Below are 18,122 nucleotides of genomic sequence, written 5' to 3'. Positions count from 1 at the left end.
TGTGTCTGTGTGTGTCTGTGTGTGTTTGTCTGTGTCTGTGTGTGTCTGTGTGTATTTGTCTGTGTCTGTGTGTCTGTGTCTGTGTGTCTGTCTGTGTCTCTGTGTGTGTGTGTGTGCGTGTGTGTCTGTGCGTGTCTTTGTGCGTGCGTCTGTCTGTGTGTGTGTCTGTGTGTGTCTGTGTGTGTGTGAGAACTGCATATAGGAATAAGTGATTGTAATGTGTCTCACTCTGTCTCACTCACCTAATAGGAAATTTATATACTTTCCATTTCCAAATAGAAAAAAGATATTTCTCCAAAATATTCATACTTCTTTTGCAAGGAAGGATGCGGTATTTTTCTTTCCCTGTTCTTCTTTTGCTAAGCTTGGCAGAATAATTCAGGTAATATTGAAACTTTGAAAAATAGGGGGGGAATATTAGAAAAGGTTTAGCTTGATAAAATGAGTGAAGTCAAAGCTGGAATAATTTTATTGTTTAGTTTGGTAATGATAGGGGAATTTATTGAACACAAACATTTCATGGTGGTTGGGGGTTTGAGGGATTTTCGATTTTGTTTTGGTTTCTTTTTTTCCTTTACCCTCACAGTTAATGGATAGAGTTTTGTCACAGTATGCAGTTTGGTTCCTTCCCTTTCAACTTACTGGGTATGAATACTTTGTTGAGGAAAGTGCAGTGAAAATGGGGAAGAGAGGCACAGGAGTCCAAAGTATTTTGTTTATAAGGGTGCTTTCTGTGTTACATAAATGAAAAGTCATTTCATAAGCTACCAGCAAAAGCACTATAGTGTGTGCAAACACAAAAACTTAAGGATGCTTCAGAAGTTCTAACCTGTTAAATACTCCTATTTAGTACTGAGTCTGCTTAGCTGTTTTCCTTCATCTTTTAGGTGTATGGTGCTGCTATTCAGTTTTATGAGCCGTATCCCCGGGAGCTGCTAACAGAAAAACAGCAATCACAGCTGGGTCTCCTGACAACTGTAGAGAGGAAAGTGATTACTTCCAAGTCCATCAATTCAAACAAATGCATCTGCCTTCTCTCACACTGGCCTTTCTTTGAAGCATTTCGAAAATTTCTTATGTTCATCTACAAACTGTCTGTCTCTGGACCTCATCCTCTTCCCATTGAAAAGTATGTAGAATGTTTCTCCAATTGTTGTGGGAATGTAGTTATCAGCTCAAGAAATCGTGATTTATGGATGTCACACTTGCCTAGTTGGTATAGTTGATGCATCATCTTGCTTCCACTGTTTAGCTTATTTTGTACTGATAAAAATTATTGCTGCTTCTGTTTAATAGTACTGGCTCTTGCAGTGCCAGCAAAGTTAACTGGATTTTACTTTGACTTTTCTGTTAAAATATGTTAAGTATGTTTACCTTTCTTTGAGCTACATCAAACACAGGAAATGGCTGAGCTGTGATACATGCTACATTTGCAGTCCTGCATTTTAGCTTAATAAGTATAAACTCAGGAATGTTGTACAGTAGCAATGAATATGTGTGTCCAAGCACTGCAACTAATGCAGATTGTTTTTCTGTGTGTCTGTGTGGATGTAAAACCTCTGGTTTCAGGGTCCTAAAAGTTTATTCAAATACAATGTTACTTTCAAAACTGTTAGACCTACGGTAGTGAGGTATGTAGCTCCTCCTAGCAAAGTCTCGTTAGAAACTATAGAATGGAGTGAGGCTGCCTGGGATTTTAAATGGCTTGCCTAAATACCCTTGTGTTCTTACCTTTTGCTTATATATCTGAAACTGTCAGTATTACTCATGTTTCATGCTTGGAAATTGAATGGAGATTCTTTGTTTTGGTTTGCATAAATAGGCTCTTAAATGTATCAAAACAGTAAATAAATCTTAACAGCCTTTCTAAAACACGGTACAATATTAATTCCAAAACGTGGTTAACATTGTTTTCAGTCCCTCATTACTCCCCAGTGCTGGTTTTCTAACATCTTGTCTACTTTGCAGGCATATATCCCATTTTATGCACAATATACCTTTCCCTTCGCCACAAAGGCCAAGAATTCTTGTGCAGGTAAGCCAAACATTGGCAACCATTTTTAACTACAGTAATGGCAAACCCTCTTTCTTGCCTTTGGTTTCTTTCTTTAGGCTTTTTGCTTGGCTTTGAATACCCACCTGCTGGAAGGGAACAGGGAGGAGATGATTGGGTTGGCCTTCTTTCTCATTGATATAAACCTGGGACAAATTAGCAAAGGAGACAGTTTCAGGCTTTAGGTAGCGTAGATGGCAGCAATGTCCTACTTGCACTTCTAAAATTTCTGCCTCATACTACCCTTTCGTTTTATAGGCACCATTTGTGTTACCTCACTGGTAGGGTTGTTTTCTATCTTTCCCTCACTTGTCCACCCACTGCTGTGGATCAGAGTCTAGTCCCCTGTCTCTTGTATTCCTCTGTTTAATCACCTGGCAGCCAGTAGCGTGTCCAACACCGAGTCACAGACAATTTTGTATAATTCTGAGAATTGTTTCAGTGACTGATACAAGCTCTGTTAACCTAGTGACCACAAGTCCCAGAGGTTGTCTCTGGTACACGACATTGTGTCTGTCTGCCAGGCAGTTCATGAAATTATGGATATACATTTGTATTGGAATATTATATATATATATAATATGTATATATATAATATGTATTAACTTTGGAGTTGTTCATACCAATCACATACTACTTTGTGTGTTTCAGCTTTCTGCCCATGATGCATTAATATTGTCACAGCCAGTTTCTACACCATTGCCATTAAGGTATCATTATTAATGCTTTAAATGTATGCTACTTGAAAAATTCAGAGGCAAATAGAAGTCAGTCATAGAAGGAAGTCAAATATTACTGCAGTATCATTAAACATTCTAAACAGAAAGTTCAGTATGCATTTATAATGTTATAGAGGGTTGTTGTCTGACATAGGTGTGTCCATTTTGGAAGTGTAATATCACTAATTATGCTGAAATAAATATGAATTACCAGATTATTGTAGGAACTCTGAAGGAATAAGAAGGTGTCTGTGAGGAAAAAAATACATGTATTTAAAGATCTTGTATTTCAGAACCTGTGTAGTAAGCAATTTTTTTTTTTAGTAGTATAGAGACTGTTGTTTTGGGTTTTTTTGCTTTTTCAGATCCAAGAGAGACAATTACATCAAATAGTTAGGTGCAATCTGTGAAAGTGCAAATGCAAACATTTCAGAAGTTCAAAAATACACCTAAAAATTGTATTTGTGATTGAAGGTTGATACAGTCTCTGTGGATACTGCCTGCGTCTTCTGGGTTGGAGCTCCCTATGATAGTGACATGAGGTTTTGTTTCAATGGTTTTGTTGATTTTTGGTTTGTTTTTACGTTAAAAACCAAAATATTCTCCCTTTTTATTCTTCCCACCCCAAAACATTATTGTATAGTATTTTTTATTTATTATATTTAATTCATATTCATATTTAATTACATCTGTTACACAGGTATTTCACTGAGAAATCACAGCCAGCCACCAAATTGCAAAGTAACTTGTAAGCGCTTTTCTAAGGACAGGTTTTACACCCCTGTGCTCTAATAGATGTCATTACAATTCATAAATGCATACAGTCCAAACAAATGAAATGGAGTCTAAACTGTAGAAACTAAAGACATTTTGCTATCAAAATGGTGGATTAATTTTGCTTGACTCATATTAGAATTTGATACTGTGATTCTAAGATCAGATGGATACTACAGTTCATGATTTTTGCCTGAGGTAACCCATCATATGAAACTACTAGTGTTTGTGTTTGAATTAGCTGTTAACCAGTTAGATTTGTTTAACTGTTATGAAGACGAGATACCTGGATATCTATGAGAAAGAGTGCCATAAACAACACAAATTCAGCAGTAGTATGGCTTAGTGTATCTTTCTTTAGCAGTAGAATCTGAATTTAGGTTTCTTTGTGGTAGAAAAGTCTTACAATGACATGAGAGCTGTTAATTAGATAGTTAGGTATTTGATGTGTGATAATATTAATACCATTTAACTAGTTGATTCCAAACACTTGTCGCAAGTTTAATAGTAGTGACTTTTTTTTTTAAAACCCAGTAACATTCTTCTTTTCTTCCCCTTTCCCATGCACTCCTTAGTGGAGCAAACTTTAGCACTCTGCTTATGAATCTTGGACCAGAGAACTGTGCCACTCTGTTACTCTTTGTATTACTAGAAGGCAAGATCCTGCTCCATTCTCTTAGACCAGCTGTGTTGACAGGAGTTGCTGAAGCTGTAGTAGCTGTAAGTACGAAGTGTTCTGTACAGCAAGGAGAGAAATTGGTTTAAACACCACAGTTGTTACAGGGCTTTTTAAAGTTAAAATTACTGATGTACTAGATGGTAATTTTTCCCAGCAACAGCATTTAATTCAAGTCCTGTAGCTAGTAACTATTAGAAAGATCATAATTTTTGCATATCTAACTAAGAGATGTGCTGTATACAAGTGATCAAACTTGGGAACATTTTTCTGACAGTGTTGCAAAGCTTTTAGCAATTTCATGTCAATCTACTGCATCTAACTTCTTGATTTTTATTGTACAGTTTCCGTTGTCTTGTTTTAATGCGTTAATTTAATTTTTTCTTCAGATGATATTTCCATTTCAGTGGCAATGTCCATATATCCCCCTCTGTCCTTTGTCTCTGGCCACTGTACTCAGCGCACCAGTTCCATTTATTGTTGGAGTTGATTCACGATATTTTGATCTGTACGATCCACCGCAGGATATTGTGTGCATTGACTTAGACACAAATATGGTGTACATGTAAGTTCTGTGGAGATTTTACATTTATCTGTAGATGGAGAGATTGCTGAAATGCTCAGGAGATAAAATTGTTAAATGCTCTTTTATCCACTATGGTTTGTTTCTTACTGTCCCCTGTTCTTTTTCTCATTTCTAATGCTTCATACCAAATTAAAATTTACTAAGTCAACGATCAACATTTGGTGCTTCCTGTAAAAATGTGATGCAGATGTTCCTGTAAATTTAGTAACAGTGGTAAGTAACTAGGGAAGGGATTGCCACCCTGTACTTGGCATTGGTGAGACTGCACCTGAAATCCTGTGTTCAGTTTTGCACCCCTCATGACAAGAAAGACACTGAGATGCTGGAGTGAGTCCAGAGGGGGGCAGTGGAGCTGGTGAAGGGTCTGGAGCACAAGTGTTTTGAGGAGCAGTGAGGGAGCTGGTGTGTTTAGTCCATAGGAAAGGAGCCTGGGGGAGACCTTATTGCTCTTTACAACTGTCTGAAAGGAGACTGTAGTCAGGTGGAGGTCGACCTCTTCTCCCAAGTAACAGGCAGCAGGATGAAAGGAAATGGCATCAAGTTGCACTAGATAAGGTTTAGATTGGATAGTAGGAAAACTTCCTTCACTGAAGGTCAGGCATTGGAACAGAGTGCTCAGGGAAGTCATTGAGTCACCAACCCTGGAGGGAGTTAAAAGACATGTAGATGCATTTCTTGCTTTAGTGGTGGATGTGGTTTCATGGTGAGCTTCACAGTGTTAGGTGCGGGGTTGGACTTGATGATCTTAAAGGCTTTTTTCCAACCTAAACAAACATGAATGCTTCAGGACTCTTCATGACAGATCCTGATGCTGTCTTGCACTTGGACTACTTTATGTTAGTGTTGAAGAAATTTTTCTCAAGTTACAAGGACAATTTTTTTGTGAGATCAATCAAGCAAAATTTGCTGTCTTAATTCTAAAATATTTTCACTTAATTATTAAATTTTTAATACTTTCCTTAAATTGAAGGTATTGCATGAACAGTTTTTTTGCACCTTCTTGGGGAGAGGTTAGTCCAGAGCCTGGTTTTCTGTAATGTGAGTACAAATAACTGAGTTGAAAATTTAGTTTTTTCAGGTGTCTAGTAACTTTTATTAAGTACCTTTCTATTTTAAATTAATAAGATCATAAACAGAGGTATCTAAGCTAGTTCAAGATGAGAGTGAACGTCATTAACTGAAGTGCACATCTTTTCTCTGTGAAAATTTAGTTTTACTTAATCTCACTTTTTAGTGAGATTTTTAAAAATTAATTAAATTAATTAAAATGAAAATTTATTTAAATTTAATTAATTTAATTTAAACATTTAGTTTTACTTAATGTCACTTTTTAACTCTTGTCTTTTACTAACTTGGATTAGACTTAGTCATTTGATCTGTGGGTCAGTGGAATGCTTGGTTTCTGTTGTCTCAGAAGGACCCTTACTCTATTGAAGCAAATTTTTCTTTTATATTGCTGAAATGCTTTGTTTTATTAGTAACATTACAGGAAATGGTAAACAGTGGAGCAGATTGGTTTTATTTTTTTATTTGCTTTTTTTTCTGCTTCCCCTAGGTCCCCGTTAGAAACACTGCAAAAAGCATTTTCATCACGGTATGGCATTATGCCAGTTTGGTATTTTGGTATTATGCCACCAAAAGAATAATTACAGGTGTTGTGAAGGAGGAATGCATTGAAGAAAGTCAAGGAAGATAACTTATTTATTTGAAGATATTTGCAGTGAAAAATACTTTGGTGTTTTTCTTCATAAGTAGAATGGAAGTTGAAGATTGGGTTGCTGAAAAATAGAATAGAAACAGGAAATTTCACAGGCAGATAAGGATGTCAAGATTCTGTTGGGATGACTGTTAGAAAGACCAAGTACCAATGTTACTTGGATTGGTTGTTGAACTAAAAGTCTCTCTGAGACAAACTGGAAAGACTTTTGCACCTTTTCTTTTACTGTTTTAAAAGTCCATTTCTCTTTCAATAGTCAAGTGATCTTTTTCTTTTTTGCTGCCCATTTTGCATTTATCTGTATGACATATTTGGCTCCCAGAGAAATTTGGCATCTGTAACATTTGACTTGTGTAACATTTGACTTAGGCAAATGTGAGATGTTGGTACCTTCATTATAAAACTTTTTTAACTTGGAAATTAGTATATCTTTCAGTTTTGGAGATGTGTAGATAAACCCAAATGTCCATAAAGCACTTTGTGTTGAGGATCATAGAGAATTCTGAAATACTGTGTTATTAGTGAATAAAGATTAATGTTTCATTCAGTTTTATCCACATCTGTTTCTGCCCCTTTTTATTTCAGTGGCAACGCTGCTTGCTTTTTTTTTTTTCTTCTTCTTTTTGTGTGTAAAAGCATTTAACAGCACTGTTGCTGACCTGGAAAGACTGCTTAATAAAAAAATAACTTTTGAAAAATGCAGTATTTTCTGGTACATCAATCAGTCTGTGTCTTTCTAGAACAGGTTTGCTGCTATGCTGAAAAATACTGAGGGCCTTTTATTCTTTCAATATCTTCCTTAATGCTTTTTTAAATTTTTTTTTCAACTATCTCTGTGAAAGTTAACATTGAAAGTTCATTGAATAGCCTTTTTAGGGCAAAGGTTTGATAGCAGGATTTTTTCCTGACATTTTTGGAATGGTACCACTTAAATTATTTATAGGCATGCAATTATTGCAGGGGAAGAATGGGCAAAGGCATCTGTAAGCATGAAATTTTTCTTTAACTTCTGAAATTTTGACTTCCTTCCTAAGATATTCCTGTGTTGATTTGCCAGTAGGGCAAATAATAATGGAACAAGGATCTCAAAAATGCAAAGTGCAAAACCAACTAGTGACAGTATCAGCTTGGATAGTAATAACTGTTTTGGTCTCATGGCCACAAGGTTTGATGTTCTCTCTGTAATAGCAATTCTCCCCCATCTTCTGCCTTCCAGAAAGAGGTGTAGAAGTTCTTGGGATTTACTCCCTACTAATCTCTATATCCAACTACTTGAAGGTGGTCTAGCATTTTGTCTGTTGTTGTTCTTAAAGAAGATGAGCATCCCTTTAGGCAATTTACTCCATTGTTTAATCAACCACATAATTTTCCAACTATGATCTCAATTCCCAATCTTCCTAGACCTGTTGAAGATGGGACTGAGTTGCCATAAACATGTTCCAGTGTACCATATGACCATAAAGTTACCAAATTATCTTCCAGCATTTTGCCGTAACAATTTCATGTTGTATTCAGAACTGCCTTTTATTTGTACCAGTAGCAGTATGGCACGTTAATGGTAGAATAGACTTTGGATAGTAGTTACATATAGTAACAAGATTGATAGAAAAATCTGGAAGGGAGATCATCTGAAAGGTCTAAATCAAGTCTTAATCCACATATTCCTTACAGACTGGACAAAACTCTACTCATTACCCAATTTATACTGCTCTGTATCTGAGGAAATGAAATTCTGAGTTATGTCACTCCTGGTTTTTTTCTTTGTAACAAATAGGGACACTGACAAAATTTCAAAATAATGTTTTTTAGGTACTACCTGCTGTAAATGAAGAAACCTAGGGCTGTTGAGTTCTTTTTTATACTAACTGTATTTTATATGTCCATTTTTTTCTCTCCTGTGTTACAGATCAGATGATAAGAAGAGCACCAACTGGAAGCAGTTTCCCAAAAAGCCATGTAAAAGTCTGCTCAGCACCTTAAAGAAACTGCACTCACAGCTGGCAACAGGTGAAACAGAAAAAATAAAATGAATTGTACTTAGTATATAAATGTAAGGACTTCCTTCTATCACATGAGGTGTGAATTTTATTTTTTAGACCCTTTTTTTTCTGTGACTTCTTAAAATTTAAGCTTTTTTTTTAGCCTTTACTCATGGTCATGTCCAGCCTTCCATCCACCAGTACCCCCAAGTCCTTCTCAGCAAACATCTGTCCATCCTTCAGCCTGTATTGGCACCGGAGGTTGTCCCAGCCCAGGTTGCAGCATCTTGCACTTGATCTTAGGAGGTTCCCACGGGCCCACTTCTTGAGCATGGCCAGGTCTCTCTGGATGGCATCCTGTCCTTCAGATGTGTCAATCACACCACTCAGCTTGGTGTCATCTGCAAATTTGCACTCTGTTCCTCTGCCTGTGTCATTAATGAAGACATTAAATAACACTGGTCCCAGTACAGATCCTGAGGAACACCACTTGTTACTGATGTCCATCAGGACTCTGAGCTGTTGACCATTACCGTCTAGATGCCACCGTTCAACCAATTTCTTACCCATCTAACAGTCCACTCACCAAATTAGTCTCTCTCCAATTCAGAGTTGTTGTGGGGGACCATGTCAAAGGCTTTACAGAAGCCCAGATAAATGACATCTGCAGCCCTTCCCTTGTCCACTGATGGAATCACTCCATCATATAAGGTCACTAAGTTGGTCAGGCAGGACTTGCCCTTGGTGAAGCTGTGCTGGCTGTCTCAAATCACTTCCCTGTCCCCCATGTGCCTCATCATGGCTTCTAGGAGGATCTGTTCCATGATCTTCCAAGGCACAGAGGAGAGGCTGACAGTAGATTCCAGGGTCCAGTACTGGTGAATTTCTTAGATAATGACTTTTCTACGAGAATAGTGGAGTAACTAAATTTTGACAAATATTTTGGCAAAGTAAAAATAAAAACAAAAACTGACCATCTTCAGCCTAATGACTTGGACAGATAAGGGCAAGGTTCTAACTGACCTAACAGTTTTCAGCTATTGCTTCTTTCTTACTGTAGATAGGTTCTCTCAGGTAATCTGGTTCACGGTGTGTTAGGTTACATCATTATGGGGAAGGAGACGATGATAGCCTCATAGATACACAAGATATACAAAATTTGTAAATTCCAGAAGCAGAAGATGGTGTTTTTAGTAATATAAAGTGTGAAACTATAATTTTCAGCAATACTTGTTGCTGGGGTTTTTTTAAGAATGCAAGAGTAAACTCTGAATGTCACCTTTTTGTTTCTACCCTTTGGTGCACTAAAATGTTAGAATTTTTGTTGGAAGAATTGTTTTAGATGCACAATCTTCAGAACAGGGAAAACGTGGTGTCACAAATGAGTGATTTAGGTCACTTAAAGAATCACCAGCAAAGGTATCAGTAAAAGCAGGTGTAATATAAAATTTGCGAAAATGCCAACGAATTTCAGTGCCAAAATTCACTTTGTTACTTACTACATGGATGAAGCATGCAAAGGAAAATCGGGTTAGAATCAATGCAGAATGATTTTAACAGGGACTGCTAACTGGCAATGCAAAGGAGCAAGGGAAACCTTACTGCTGAGACAAGAGGTGCAGAGAGGATCCCCTTGCCTTCTAAACTCCTGATGGAGCCTGGGTGCAACTGAGTCTAAACTTACCCCTAGACTAAGGAGCTGAATCCGAACTAAGGCCCAGGTTTATGTCTAAATGTGTTAACAGCACTTCATCATTGACTAACATTTACAAAGTTATTTAATAGGATTTACTGTAAGCACCACAGTAACTTAAGTACAGATCTGAGATGGAAATACTCATACTATGCTTGCTGTTGGGTGTTTAAATCCCTTCATACATGCATTCAACAGACACAAAGAATTGTGTACAAAGGTATGTCTACCTGTTAAAAATTCACCTCGAGTTTAGTCAGATACTCAGTGTTGGATGTCTTGGCAGCCCTCAGTGGGTGACAGATTGAGCCTTGAAGAGTGTGGAGGTATTAGCCCAGATCCTGTTGACAGCTTTTGACTGTTGTCCTTGGACTGTCACAAACTGGGGAGCTGGTGAGCTCCAAGAAGTCCCACTTCTTGGGTGGTGCCGGGGAGGTGCTGGTGCAGTCGCAGCAGCCCAGGAGACCTCAGAGGGCTTGGCTTAGGACTGGTCTTCGTAGTGTTACGAGATGGTCTATCAGTATCCTTCCTGGAGATTGGTAACTACTGGAATTTTCCTCGAAAGTCCAGTTATGATAATATTGTTCCATTCAGGCTATGAGTTGGGCAGATAGTGTTCCAAGGCTTTCCATGAGGCAACAGCTGTTCTTTAGGCAGCAGCAGTTGCTGAGAACAGACAGTGTTTCTGATAAGCTCATGGGGAGCTTAACTGCTCAGGAGTCATTAATCAAGGCCAAGGCCTAAAGAGGCCTGAAGAGGAGACTGACGATTGTAGAGCAGCCCAAGAGGAGCTGCTTGGGTGCAGAGAGGGGACACATGGTGCTTTGAGTTCATGTTGATTTATTACTGAAAGACTACATTCAGTTGGGCATAGAATAACATTAACTGAGCTGACATCCATCCTCTTTTTATGTCCCAAACTGCTGCATGAGTTAGAGAAACACACAATCAGCTCTTGAGGTAACCTGCCTTTTATATGGACCAGTTAAATTGAGAAATTATTACAGGAGTTCTAGTGCTTGTCATTTCTGAACATGGGCAAGTAGAAAAAATTTTTTGAATGCACTGAATTTTTAATAAAGGACTGTACATGTTGTTCATTGCTAGTTCACAGAAAAACTCAAGAAGGCTCTGCAGTGGAAATGACTCCTATAGAGGCAGATTTCTCCTGGCAGAAGAAGATGATAGAACTCGAGATGGAGATCCAGGAGGCTTTTCTCCGTTTCATGGCATCTATTTTAAAGGGTTACAGAACATTCCTCAAGCCAATCACGCAGGCACCTTCAAATAAAGCAACTGCTGCTGATTCCTTGTTTGATCATCAAGGTGAGGGTGAGGCAAACCAGCTGCTGGTAGTGTTGGCAGTGTTAAAACTTTAGGGTTGAGGAGCTGTGTAACTTTAAAAGGTCAAAGTTCCCTTTGGTTGTACAATCCGTGGCAATATTTAAAATTGCAACTGTATAAAGTTGAACTATTCAAAGTTGATTAGAACACAGATATATACGCATAGAAATGGAGGTTTGCACTAGCTCTGGTATTAAAAAAGTTTTCTTTGGGTAACATGATGCCCTGTCTTCATGGCATGTTTTTTAAGGGCACCTCTTGGGAATGGAAGAATATTTCTGAATTTCTACAGAGCTAAAATACTAAAAGCACAGTAATGAATAATGAAGTAATGGTCTTGGTATAAATGGGAAAATATTAGAAAGTGGGGCAAAGATCTAAATCGTAATAAAGCAATAGTCAGAAAATGTAATTTTCCTCATCACTGTTAATTTTTCAGATCTGTTCATGAGTTGAATGCTACATAAAATGTCACAGGTGTTTTGTTTTGTATGTGGTGGTGTGAGTTTTCTTTCTTTTTTGGTGGGGTTGATTTTTTTTAATTATTGGATGACAGATTAGAGAAGAAATTTTTAAACAATAGTTTGGAGAGTCTTAAATATCAGGCCCATTACCTCTTAAGATATCATAATATTTTTTTTAGTATTTTTTTAACTGTTAGATGCTTTTGTATGAGATCATAATCTTTTTCTTGCACCAAGAGTCAACAAACACAGTAAGTGGATTACATGGGGTGATTGATTGTATTGTTAAGTGGTAAAAAATAGTTTATTAAAAAATTGCTGTTATTTTAATCTTCCAAATGCAAGTGATATAAATAGTTGTTTTTATTGATAAAGCCAATACTTTATTGGTAAAGCCAAACCTTAAATATTTTTTGTGAACAATTTATATGTTAATTTCATATGGAACTGGTATTTAGTTGTGTGTTCCCTTTTATAACCAGGGTTTTTAAAAAGCAGAGACCGTGCCTATACCAAGTTCTACACGCATCTCACCAAAACACAAATATTCAGCCGCTTTATTGAAGAGTGCAGTTTTGTGAGCGACAAGGATACTGGATTGGCATTTTTTGATGACTGCATAGAAAAGGTGAAAAATGTAGCAATAAGTTATATGCTTCTATTCATTTTGTCTTATTGTCCTGGCTTTTAGTTGAGAAGGTAGATACCCTTTGCAGGAAGTGTTTGAGGGGATTGTAATTCTTGGTGGTTATTGCTTAGTCATGATTTTCATCTTCTTGGATGGTCATAATTTTCTGTGTTATTGCAAGAAACTTTGATTAAAGCCCTGTAGCATTTCAATCCATAGGATAATGCAAGAAATACCAGTAGCTGACATTAGCAAAATGCCATCTATGTCTTCCCTTTAAATGTTAATTATTCTCCCTCTAATATGGAATTACTACTAGTGGTCATCTGCATTGTTGTTCTTTTCACACAATTTCAACTTAAAATATGCTCCAATTATGGTCAAAACTGATTTATATAAGTAGGTTCCCCTTTCGTTGCATGTTTGTTATAGGAGAAAGGTTGCTGTATCCCATTTTTTTTTTTTTCTTTTTTGTTGTTTTTTTTTTTTCCTGAGGTCTCATCAATATTGTTCTGGTCTAGATGGGTCATGGAATTTACAGCTTCATTTTTAAAATGACAAGTTTGCAGTGTAAAAATTAGGAGCTAGGGAATAATATTTATTTTTTAAGGTGCATATATATGATTCTTTCTGGGCAGAACGTTCATTTTAATACCAAGTTCTTATAGATTGAGTCTTTGATTCAGTATTGATTCTAATCAAATTAGCACTTGTAAAAAACCAATAACGTAAGATTTAAAAATTTATTTGCCTTTATTTCTCTCTCTGCTAAGTATGGGCTATGCATCTAGAGAATACTTAGTTAATAATTTGATATTATTGCAGGTTGTCATATTGAAAATATCTGCAAAACAGAAGTTTCTTTCATCTATGAAAGCACTTTTCCTTTGGTAGATTTAGGATTTTGTGTTTGGTAGATAATGTCAACAGATTGAACGCATGCTGATTACTGAATTCTTTACTGAAGTATTTGAAAAACAGTTTAATTGCTTCTACAGTAATATGGAAATTTAGTGTTTCTTCTTTAATATTTGAGTAAATGACACAGCTTTAATACAATTATTTAGGGGTTTTTTTTTGAGTTGAGAAGAAACTTTTTTTTTTTCTTTTCCCAGCTCTTTCCAGATAAAGGAACAGAAAAAGGAGAGAAGGTATTCATCCTTCAGAATGTTTAGGAATATCTGAAAATGGAAAGACAAGGCTGTGGATTTGGTGTTTGAGTAATTAGAACAAGTATAATTTATATATCTAATCAAATACAGCATATATTAAATATATTTTTACATATTCTAACGTAATTAAAGTTAAAGAGGACATTTCTGTTACAAAGCCAAACTCTGTACTTAGTGTACAAACTCTGTTTTCAGGTCGATGTAGATTCTGTTGAAGATGCTCGGTTGATTGAGCTTGATGAGTCACTAAAAAGTGAACACACAGTGTTCATAATGCCACCAGAGCCCCCTGCTGATGATGGACAGGACCGAGTGCCAAAATACAGGTACCAGTTAAACAGCGACATGGAGTGAAACTAGACTGCTCACATATTTAGAAGGGTAGATGTTCCATGTTAGAGCAAGACTTGCTTTAAAACAGTGCTTAAAAGAACCTGTAGAAAGATAGGAGCTGCCCAAATTCTGGTAAGTTTCTGAAGTTCTGAAAGTCCGTGTTTTTTGTGTGTATATTTGACAGCATGTGGATTATGGTATTAATTTTTCAGTAACTTCTTACCAACGTCATAGTAATACTTTTCTACATTTATTCAATGTCTTTCTTCCTGTTTGAGCCATTTATGTGTATTTTGTAGCTAGTGCCGTGCACTTTGTTCCAGGTTGGGAACGATGAAGGGTGGGTTATGAATCTACCCAGTACTATTAATCTGCAGATGATGAACCAAAACAATAAAACATCCGCTTTTCAGATTTCTTGAATTCAGTATTTTTCAGCCCTGTGCAGAAATTATGGAGTTTCAGACACTCTGGGTATGATTTTTTCCTGTCTCTCTTGGAGATCATGAAGGTTCTGTTTTCAGCCATTGTCCTTGTTGATCATCGTCTGTGCTTCCCTGACTTTCATGACCTGGATAGCAGTCTGTTTCTTATTTCCTTTGTCTCTGGAGATTTAATGTCCAAGGCATCTTCTTGTGGTATCTTTGTGAATAAGGCTAAAAAGAGCTTGCTGTCTTCTCTTTTCCCCCTCATTCTTTACTGTCCTGTTTGTCAGTAATTCCACACCAGTGTCTTTGTATGGCTTTCCTGCTGTGAGCAGGTATATGAAAATCTTTTATTTTTTTGTTTGTTTTTTTTTTTTAATCATCTATATAGCTATAAAAATTTCCCACGACTAGATTTCAAGCTCTTTGACAGGCCACAGGAGCTCAAGCTTTCCTTCAGCAGACACCCAGCTGGAAGTAGCATTTCAAATAGTCCAGCACTCATGGCAAAGAGGACAAAACAGGTCAGATGAGTCTCACTGTAATCACTGCATGAACACTGAAAGATAGGAATTTTTTGGTAAAACTGCCACTACCTATTTATACTGTAAGTTAATGTTGTTAGAGGTTTGGTCTTTGTAACTCCTGAGAATGAACACTTGCAAAAAAAACGAAAGAGAAGAGAACAGATAAACAAATTAGAATCTGAGATTACAGTTTATTGTCAAATGCATTTTTAATCTTTAGACTGTAATATAAAATTAAATTAAAATTAATGCTTTAATGGGGAAAAAAAGATTAATCCTGATGCTAGTTTTTGCTTGCAGAGAGTCTTAATAAGAGAGTGGTAAGAAGGGATCTTACATTGAATGCGTGGATTATTATTAAATGCTTACTCTTAAGAAGCCAGTATCTGAGTTAGTAATGACTTCTAGATTCAGAATGTTGTATCTTTTGTCTGCTTTTTTGTTTTTTTTCACCATCACAGGAGATAAAAACAGCCCATAAATTAGCCAAGAAGTATTACGTAAGCCCCCCACAGTGGGCTAAGTGTCTCTTCAGTCACAGTTACAGCCTGTGGTTTATTTGTCTGCCAGCCTATGTCAGAGTTGCACATCCCAAGGTCAAAGCACTGCAGCAGGCATATGATGTTCTAATTAAAATGAGGAAAACCGATGTGGAACCACTAGATGAGGCAAGTGCAAATAAAAAAAAGCTACCATGAACATGGAATAGGGCAGAAGGTGCAAATACAGCCTGTTTCGCTGCCATCACCAGGTTAAGGTTTGACCTTTTTTAAAGCCACTTTAAAACCATCTCAAATAAGTCTGCTTAATTAGGGCAACTGGAAGTTAATTTCCTTTTTCATCCCCAGCATAGTGTCAGCTGGGTTAAATACTCCAGCTTAGTGTTGCTAATCATCTCCCAAATGACTTCCAGAAGAAAATTCTTGAGTATCCCTGTTTTTAAATGCACTTTGATTTAATGCTTTTCAGCCATATCGCACTGATGGGATAATGGGTTTGTGCAGCATACTATATCAGTAGAACCCACAGGCACACAGCAGCAAGTTATCCTGATCTTCTCATGGGTGTTTCCCTACTTCCTTTATTTCTCAAACAAAGGAGCCAAATGGAAAAAAAAAATCAGCATACCCAACAATGTGACTGCTGATGTTATTTCAGCTCCTGTGATTTCCTCTTTAATTTTTGCTCCCTCTTCAGGCTGTGGAGTGTATGGACGAAGAAGTTGCTCTCACGTGGCTTTCCCTTTCAGATGTGTAAAAGTTGGAAATCAGGGAAGAACATAAGCTGTTTCACAATTCCTGTCATCAGTTCATTTCTGAACTTCTGTACCTTGACAGGTCTGCTACAGAGTAGTAATGCAGCTCTGTGGACTGTGGGGTCAACCTGTTCAGGCCGTGAGAGTCCTTTTTGAAATGAAAAATGCTGGAATACAGCCAAATGCTATTACCTATGGTTATTACAATAAGGTAAGGGACCAGTGTCTCTCTTGCTATTGTCACTCCCAATGTCCTGTAACACATTTTGAACATCGTTTCTTAGAGGTCTTCACTTGGATTTGCTGATTCTGTTGGTCAAGCAATTCTTTTGGACATGCTTACAGTTGACTGGATCTACACGGCATGGTTTTACACTGATGAATTTACGTTCCTGTGCTGTTTCACTAACCAGAAATTCTATTGAAATATACATTTAAAGTGTTTCCATTTGCAAGTTTTGGAACTGGCTGGTGCTTCCATGTCAAATACGTGTGTTCCAAGGTATATTCTTTAAGATAGCGAGATCCAAGATGGATGAAGGCTGGAACTGGGCTAGTGGATGTAGCCTGCCCCTCTTTTCCTTGCTTCCAAGTTCCTGTAATATGGTGATGAAACTTCATTATATACTATGTGGTGCTATCAAAATATATAAATAAGAACAAAGCCCACTTTGTTTACTTAAAGAAATCTTGATCCGTTGTTTATTTTTACTCAGCTGTTGTATACTGAGCTGTGGAAGGGCTCATAAAAATTTGTTTGTCCTACTTCACATGGTTTACAGGAAATGTGTTTTTTGGGTAGGGAAAAGAACCTACTCACCGTACCATGTTTCTTCAGTGTAACTTTCTTACTGTTTTTGTCATTGCAATGTCACTTTTTGTAGGCGGTTTTAGAGTCTTCTTGGCCTAGCAGTAACCGCAGTGGCATATTCCTGTGGACAAAGGTACGAAACGTAGTTCATGGCACAGCACAATTTAGGCAGTGCTTAAAGAAATCAACACAGAGCCCACAAGTGCCTTTGATATCAGGTAATAAGTTAATTGAAATGGATTTATTTCTGCTGAACAAGAGCATGATGTGCTTTCTGAGAGATTGCAGCTAACATTTTGGCTTTTTGAAGTGGAAAATCTGTCCTTAAATATATAGAAATTGATAATTGCCAACTTGATGATTTGAACAGTATTAGAATGTCCTTCGCACAGTGAAGAGTTAATTGTCTGAATTCTGTTGCTAGAATTTCATATTCTTATATGTGCAAGCAGAAGTATTTACTGTTGTCTGAAAAGGTTAGATTTGTTTAAAAACCTGAGAAGTTAAATCCTCTCTTACTAACCAGCTCTCATTCATCTCTTTAGCTCTGCAGAGTCCCACAGGTGGAAGTGATGGGGACATGGTGAGCCATGGTAGCGTGGATAGTTCTAATGATGTTAACAGTGGGGAGCACACCCTCTTCGTCAGTGACTTAGTCAGGCTTGATTCCATTGATAATCACTCTAGCACAGGTACTAGATTCTGCTGGTTTTCACTACTAACAGTTCCCCAAAAGCCTAAATTTTTTTAGTCTCCTGTTGATTTCCCCTCCATAACTAAAACCTTCCCCCCTTGAAGCTGTAGAGACTGAAGCATGAAGTTAACTTGCGTAGAAAAGAAATACATTGTTGTTGAATAATACTCCTTTATTGCAGATCATGTTTCTTATTAGAATGAACCATAGCAGAAATACTGTTAAGTTAAAATAAATGTCTTGCTGTGGTCTCACATACCTTGCTTTTTGTG

General features: G+C 37.1%; 1 protein-coding gene across 1 annotated transcript in view; it reads left to right on the top strand.

The window, feature by feature from the left end:
- DENND4C (DENN domain containing 4C) overlaps positions 1-18,122 on the top strand; it is a 74,223-nt gene that overhangs the window by 31,649 nt on the left and 24,452 nt on the right. Inside the window, exons 6-20 of the mRNA XM_027670697.1 lie at positions 888-1,129; positions 1,969-2,035; positions 2,705-2,763; positions 4,122-4,266; positions 4,612-4,787; positions 8,432-8,532; positions 11,305-11,523; positions 12,488-12,633; positions 13,749-13,784; positions 14,001-14,131; positions 14,955-15,087; positions 15,552-15,758; positions 16,428-16,556; positions 17,230-17,374; positions 17,702-17,848. Coding sequence (XP_027526498.1) covers positions 888-1,129; positions 1,969-2,035; positions 2,705-2,763; positions 4,122-4,266; positions 4,612-4,787; positions 8,432-8,532; positions 11,305-11,523; positions 12,488-12,633; positions 13,749-13,784; positions 14,001-14,131; positions 14,955-15,087; positions 15,552-15,758; positions 16,428-16,556; positions 17,230-17,374; positions 17,702-17,848 — 2,083 coding nt within the window. The remainder of the gene's footprint in view (positions 1-887; positions 1,130-1,968; positions 2,036-2,704; positions 2,764-4,121; positions 4,267-4,611; positions 4,788-8,431; positions 8,533-11,304; positions 11,524-12,487; positions 12,634-13,748; positions 13,785-14,000; positions 14,132-14,954; positions 15,088-15,551; positions 15,759-16,427; positions 16,557-17,229; positions 17,375-17,701; positions 17,849-18,122) is intronic.

This window comes from Neopelma chrysocephalum, unplaced genomic scaffold, assembly GCF_003984885.1.
Source record: "Neopelma chrysocephalum unplaced genomic scaffold, ASM398488v2 Primary Assembly neopelma1_96926, whole genome shotgun sequence".
In the NCBI taxonomy this organism is placed as follows: domain Eukaryota; kingdom Metazoa; phylum Chordata; class Aves; order Passeriformes; family Pipridae; genus Neopelma; species Neopelma chrysocephalum.
The sequence above is the reverse complement of the archived record's forward strand: the minus strand, read 5'-3'. Positions and strand labels throughout refer to the sequence as shown.